Here is a 7,612-nt window from a genome sequence, read left to right as displayed (position 1 = left end):
CTATGTCCATGAATCAATACTGGAGGACGCTCCGAAGTTTAATGATTCCAGAGAACAATGAAATCTTAAAGGATTATGAGAACACACACGAGTCAATGGAAAGATCGTGCGAACATATTAATGATTATTTTTATATATAGTTGCTCAATAAAATAGAGCACGATGAGATCGAACCATGCTTCCTATTGCATAATGTCAGCGAAGAGCATATTTGGCCTGTATAATTCAGGTAGAACTGGTTCTTTGACAAATATATAGGTATTTGGTGTGGTAGTGCTAACCAACCAAGTGTAAAGCCTATTGGACATACATGATTAATTTGCCACAAAACATAATGAGAAGAAAGAAGTCTTAAAGTATAAAAAGACTCGCCTTGTGGCGCGAGGTTTCTGACAAAGCCCTGGAATTGTTTGGTAGGTTCGGAAACCTACAATAAAATACTGCAAGTGCACAGTGTCTCACTAGTAGAACAATGGCAAGTACAAGTCATTCCCACGAGGAGTGTGAAAATACTACTTCTAACTAATACCAAGACCAAATAATCAAATAGATAATGTTTAATGAGTTTTCAGAAATTTGAAACAAAATGAAACAATAAATAATTTTAACGAAAAACAGAATGATAGAAGATTGTTAGGATTTTCGGTTTCCACCAATTAATTATGCAAACTCTACTAATCTTTAATAATCTATTCCATGCATTTTCAAATATTGTTTCTCCGCTCTAGTTTTCTTCGCTTCATGAGTAGTGATTCTAAAGCATTACCTATCTATCCTTGCATACCACGTCTAGGGATTTAACCGAAGCACGAAATATCAATTCAAAAGCATAGATAATCAAGAAAATCACATGAACAATAAAATACCAAGCTATATGAAGAAAAACTACTAGTCATTTAAATCATTATTGAGCATATAAATGTAGAGTTTACACAATTAAATTGGTTTCTACCCAAACCCTAACATAACTCTAGCTAGACATGGCTTTCTCAAAAACCATAAACATATTAAAATCAAACTTTAGCTAAAGAAAAACGAAGAATCGATAACAAAACTCCAAAATCCTTCTCATGTTTCTCTTCCAGCTCTGTGGTCGGGCGCCCCTCTGGTATATTTTGAAACAACACATAAATATAGCTCACAAATGAATTCACGTTTTTCTTCTTCGTCGCCACATCACCTCCCAATAGAAGTCTGCCACATGTCATGAAAATATAAATTCATCCAATGATGTTGTGTCGCGTGTCATAATATGACGAGACATTGTAAAGTATCATCGAATCTCCACTTTCCATAGTATATGAATTTCATTTAGAAAACATGATATTTTCTTGCATGTGTTGGGTCCCACCTTAACTGTATTTGCAAAATGACGTCAGTTGGCTTCAAATATTCCTTCATATTTTTTATATAAATATAGCAAGAGAACTTATGTAAGGACAAGATATATTAATCTTTCATTTTTCTTCATTTTCACGTGGTCATGGAGGTGATATTCTTCCATTCTTATGCTAACAATATTAAAGTCACTCTTGACTAATCTTAGGTGGCATTAGTGTGCTGACATCGACTCGCTTCACCATGCATTAATTGAGATTAAGAATTTTCTGCCCATTGTGAACTCGTGAGTGCCAAGCCAGTGACACTAGCCAACTGAATTTTAATTCTGCCCATGTCTATAGGAATCGTGAACTTAATCATGTACTCCTTTTTCCTTGCAAGTTCATAAGGCTCCGTTTATGTTTGGTGCCGCGAAGTGGTGCTGATACATAGAAATACCAGGCCAGCCACATTTACCCATTTTAGTCGCAAATGTCATTTGTTGTTTATTTAATCACTTATTTTTCAGGTGATTGGATTTGTTTGTAATTCCTGCAAAAGCCTTAAAAAAATATTATTATCCAAATAATGAGGCCTAGCTAATGTAACTATGGGTACAATTGTGTCGCATTTGCGTGCTTATCATTGCTCTCTTGTAATGAACTTTATAGTTTTCCGCTACTTAGTTAGCTTGGTAATTTCAAAAGGACTTGAAATGCAGCATATGTATGTGGTTGTTACGTATCTCTGAAAGAATCAAGAGATAGAAGATATTTACAAAAGTACTTGATAGAATTTTTTTACCCAAATTAAGTGACTCTAAACCACAGAGTGCGTTTACAGTTAGATATAACGCTCACTTATAGATTGAAGCAATCAGGCGGATGTGGTATACCCGTCTAAGTGACTATTTGATTTGGAGGGGATAGACAAGTAAGTTATTTTTCCTTGCGTATTCACAAGAAAGTTCCTGATTTGGAATTGTAGCTATCTATGTCGATGGTACAGACATGATGGGTACCCTTAATGTAATAAGAGACCTTAAAAGTTATTTGAAATCCGAATTTGAGATGAAAAGTCTGGGGAAAGCTCGACCGAATATTGAGCTTGTGGTATATTATTCCACCAGTTTGCATATGTCTAGAGTTGTCAGGAAATTTAACAAAGACATGCATCCTGATAGCACTCCCATGATTAGTCGAGGTTCAAATGTAAGTAAGAGACCATTTCGTCTAAAGTAAGATGACGAAGATGTGTCGGGAGATGAAATTCCCATATCTAATTACAATAGACGCATTTTTCTACTTAGTATCATAATGTACTCGATTAAATTTTACATCCTCAGGGAACTTGTCACCTAGATATAGCTCGGCGCCAACGCAACGTCATTGAAATGGTATAGTGAATGTAATCATGTACTCAAAAGTAACCATTGACATATTTTTTTTTATCCCTACAAGGACATTAAAAGGAATGCTAATGAATGTGCAATCCAAAAGTTGTTGATTATGAAGGAACAATAATATCTTCTCCAACGAAAGTAATCAGGGGGAGATATGATAGACTATTTTCTAAGTCATTATCGATATTCAGTTTCGAAAACTACATGACTAAAGGAACTGTCTGGAACAACTCTGAAAGTAATCAGGGGGAGATGCCGACATCAGGGGGAGGATCCAAGGATATGATGTCGACATATTTTACTTCGAAATTGAAGTTTTGTTGTACTCTTTTTCCCTTCGATCGAGAATAGTTTTTCCCAAAGGGTTTTGTTACTCGACAAGGTTTTTAGCGAGACAACACTAAAAACATCAAGTATGTTGAACGTTGAAGACATAACGATAGCGTTGATATTAATGAAAATATCTGAATCAAAGAAATGAAACGCGATATTCTCTTAAGAAACGAAACTTCCAGAATCAACAACAGGGTCTTATAAACATTCAAGTCACCAAAGTAAAGTGTGATAAACTCCTTTTGACTGCATTAGACTAATGAAAATTGTCTGACATCAGGGGGAGCATCTAATGGTGTGTTGAACTATTTTCTTTCACCGAGGTTGCTTTTTCCCACAGGGTTTTAATACTCGGCAAGGTTTTTAATGATACAACAACAAACACCAGGAAGTTATTTGCTAACTAAGGCTATTGTCTTTTCCACAAGAATTTTCTGCCTTACGAGTTGTGAAGCAACTAATCAACTTCAACGGAGCAAAGTGATCATCTGCAACGGATCACCTTTACTTACATCTGTCACGTTGTACTCTTTTCCCTTTGTCGAGGTTTTGTCCCACTGGGTTTTCCCTTGTCAAGGTTTTAATGAGGCAACGTATACGCATCCAACCATGTTCTAAGTTTTCTTAATATTGTACTCTTTCTTTAGTTCAGGTTTTGTCCCTCTGAATACTCCTAAATAAGTTTTAACGAGGCAATTAACTTAGACATATCGGTCTTTGAATATCGTATTGCATGTGATGAACTACATGTAAAGTACGAGACAACATGTGAAGTACTACATGTGAAGAGTTATAATAAGGTTTTGTCCCACTGGATTTTTCCCTTGTCAAGGTTTTAATGAGGCAACTGATTTCAGCACAAGTCATCAAGGAGAGAACAACATTTGAAGAACTACATTTAAAGCACTATGTGTGAAGTACTATGTATAAAGCTTTGTTATTGAACCGCACAAGGGGGAGTGATATATGGCCTATGGCCCATGAATGCGCGGTCCATTAGATGAATAGGTCTTCCCTTTCATGTATATAAGAGAACATTATATGTATGTAATAGAAAGATGCCTCTTTATCGATATCAAGTTCTTCTCCTTCTCTATCTCTTACTGTTCCACTGCAAAACTTTAGATAATTTTCTTTCTCTTGTCGATTCAGTTGTTTATATTTTGATAACATGAGGGATAGAAAAGGATCTCAGGGGGAAAACGGAAAGCAATAATAGCTTTCGGGTGTCGAACGAAATTAAATACTGACTACTGTTTGTTATTGAATTAACCGATCAACCTTCTTGCTCTCGGACATTATTTTTTTCTTTCAAATTAATTGCTAGCGTACAGAAATGCAGTTCTATGCATCATCATTGTAGGTTGCCCCAGTATGACAGCAGTAGGGCGTTGTGTTTGTCATGAAATCTATCTAAAGGATATGTACTCAAAAATAGAAGCTCAAAAAAGAAAAGAAAAATATCTAAGCAAATTTGTTATAGCCCAAAGATCTTTTTCTATCAACATGACACCTCTCCCCTGTAAAGTTCCAACCCTTTTCATGGTTCCCTACTGGAAACTATCTAGGTGCTGGCTATACCCTCACTTTTTGATGGATTCACCTGCGTCAGTTAACTTATTTTTTTTAGAAAACCATTTGATAACTCCCATCATCAACACCTTTAAGTTATAATACTCTCTTTTCGGGTACAATTTGCATGCCAATGTCATTTTTCTCGACCGGCACAAAAAGTAGCCTTCGCAGGGTAACAACAACATGCATCCTTTAACAGGGGTGCACATATTGCACCCTTCACTAAAGTTCCTGATGAGCTGAAATCTTGTGAAAATAATATCCTCGTCTTAGACTAGATGGGTAATGACGGCAGAACTGGGCAGCGAGGCCACACAAAGCATCATATGAGCCACATATTCGAAAAAGAATGAATGGTAAATAGAGCCAAAAGAAGACCTGTAATGGTAAATGTCATAAGGATTCTAGATGAACAGCGACTTGAGAAGATGCTAGTTTTACATCTTGTCATTTTCCTATGATAGAAAAAGTAGGCACTGTTGTCGTACCTGACTCGTTCAAGAATTTCTTAATAATCCCAAACAAGTTGAAGGGCACTAATAAATACAGTACAGGGGCCGGATATTACTATGGGTTGCCCTCGAGAACCTCGTGGGTTCACCTCCTTTATGTATTTTGCCGAGCAGTATACGTTACACTTACATCCATTCATTACCCTAGGCTAGCTTATCTCCCTCTCTATATATATACACAAATCTCATCTCCTAACATCTCAACTCAATCTCTACCTAGCTATTATCCCTCCTCTATCGAAAACATATTGAAAGGAAGAAAGAAAGCAAGAAAATGATAGACCAGAAGAATAATACTGTCAACGGTGTAGCGTCGTCGAGCTCACCGTCCTCGTCCACCACAACAACAACAACTAGAACAAACAATCCACAACCCATCAGTAACCTTGTAGTAAGAGCAGGAACGATAAGGAAGAATAACGATAGGAATGGCCTTCAACAAATCCTTCAGAATAATCTTTTTCTTCAACGTCGAATTAAAGAATACATTCTTTTCTCGAAGCTCAAATCCATGGTGCCTCCTCCTCAAGCCTTTCAAGAACAGGTATGTTACATATTTTTACCACTAGTACGTTGTTGCTTATGCTATTCATAGTGGATAAGAACAAAATGTTCTCATTTCATATTAGTTTGCTTTCTAGTGGTACGTATAACTTAAAACTGATCATTGTCTAATATATATGTACAGATATCAGGAAGGCATGAAGAAGCAACAGAACTGGATATGGAGCTTCGTGAGATCCCATCAGCTGAGAGGGATTCTGATGAAGAAACAAAGAGTGATGATGATGATGACAAAGATGATTTAGGAAATACTTCAATTGACTACGACAGTGATTACGAGAAAGATGGAGATGAAGTTAAATCATTTGTGCCATCGATCAAGATAAGTAAAATAGAAGACTTGATACTTATAAATACTACCGTTCTTAACAAGGTTGCATTAACTTCATCTCTATTCAGAATTCTTGAAGAAGAAAACCTCGATATAGTGTTTGAGAATCAATATAGAACCGAATGCACAGTTGCTCATACTATTCAAGTAAGAATTCAACCAGAATACAACATTCAAGTATTGGAGAACAGACTCCGGATTTGGGCAGGGGGATTATTATGAACTCAAAGATCAACTATTCACCATCATGTGTAAATGGCCTTTTAATCCATAATTGCTAAAATTCAATTGGTTCGTTAATAGATTGGTTTATATTACTTAAGTTAGTTTTTGTTGTTGTTTAGTCTTGTCACTTCTGTTTGAAATATGCCAAACTATTGTTTATATTCTTTGACACCATGCCTCGGGTAATTGCCACGAGACCAAATCTTCTGACTATCCGAAATCTGCATTACTCCCTTCGTCCCATTGTAACCACAAATTTATTTGGTAATCCAGAATCTATATCATGACTGTCCGATACAAGTTGCTCTATTGAAAGGGAGAAAGAAGGCGCAATTGAGCATAGATATCTATCATCAGGTAGAAAACAAGTCAAAGAAGAAATGCCCTTACCGAATTGCCAGCTTTAGCCGAGAGTAAAGTAGACTTGAGTCTAACTTTTCTTACTTTTAGATTTGTGAAGAGTTGGTGGTAGTTGTTGAGGGAATACGCGTAGTAGACTCCACTTGTAAAGTTGCAAGGTCAACCTTAAACCCGGTGTATAATCAAGGTTCATAAAAAGTGATTATTTTTACTGCATTAAGATAACACTGCTATGCTTCATTGAGTCATTTTTACTTGGGATAAAAGTGACAAGTCCTTACAAGTGATACAAAAAAAGAAAGAAATGAAAAATCCGTCGATTATTTATCATCCGTCGACTTGAACTAGTTGTGTTTGTTTGGACTATTGATAGGTTCACTCTACTCGGATGAAGTTAGTTTAACGAAAAGAATCTCTTTCTAGTGATGAGCCTTATACTGAACTTTGCACTAAAAATAAAAATAAAAGAAAATAAGAAGTGGTTCGAAGGAATTTGGGGTAACAGAATGCAGTGTTGGATGTATTGAGAACGAAAACGTCATTGCTGATGAAACCCTAAAAAATGATATGAAGAAAAAGGAATGCAAGAATCACGTTGCGCAATTGCATGTTCATCTAGCAATCTAAATGCATGTCCATCTATAGCATGCATGAGCACTATGAGTGACTGAGTGGCTCCCAATCTAGAAGGTACAAATAAATGCATGTCTATCTATAGCATGATCACTATGAGTGACTGAGTGGCTCTCAATCTAGAAGATACAAAGAAAGTTCGGTGATCAACCATTCCATCAGTTGAAACAAACTTATGGTTTCAATTCAATACAGTACAATTGTTTTCATTCTAACAAGGTTGCTTTTGGCTTTGATTTTTCAAAGATTTTCTAGTTCTTTCGTTGTCCAAACCTCCCACTGAAAGTTCCAACTATTTTGTTATTATTCATTAATTATGGAATGCGATGTTAACAAAATATGGGTATATTCTGCAAG

The 7,612-nt window shown here is 36.1% G+C and overlaps 1 protein-coding gene across 1 annotated transcript; it reads left to right on the top strand.

Annotated features, from left to right (window-relative positions):
• The first annotated feature begins 5,229 nt into the window (after positions 1-5,229).
• LOC113307919 lies at positions 5,230-6,433 on the top strand. Its single transcript, XM_026556387.1, has 2 exons — positions 5,230-5,686; positions 5,831-6,433. The coding sequence occupies exons 1-2, from the start codon at positions 5,417-5,419 to the stop codon at positions 6,257-6,259; spliced, it is 699 nt and encodes a 232-aa protein (XP_026412172.1). The 5' UTR covers positions 5,230-5,416; the 3' UTR covers positions 6,260-6,433.
• Positions 6,434-7,612: the final 1,179 nt, after the last annotated feature.

The sequence above is a fragment of the Papaver somniferum genome, chromosome 9 (assembly GCF_003573695.1).
Source record: "Papaver somniferum cultivar HN1 chromosome 9, ASM357369v1, whole genome shotgun sequence".
In the NCBI taxonomy this organism is placed as follows: domain Eukaryota; kingdom Viridiplantae; phylum Streptophyta; class Magnoliopsida; order Ranunculales; family Papaveraceae; genus Papaver; species Papaver somniferum.
Note: the sequence above shows the minus strand (reverse complement) of the source record. Positions and strands in the feature narration are given on the sequence as shown.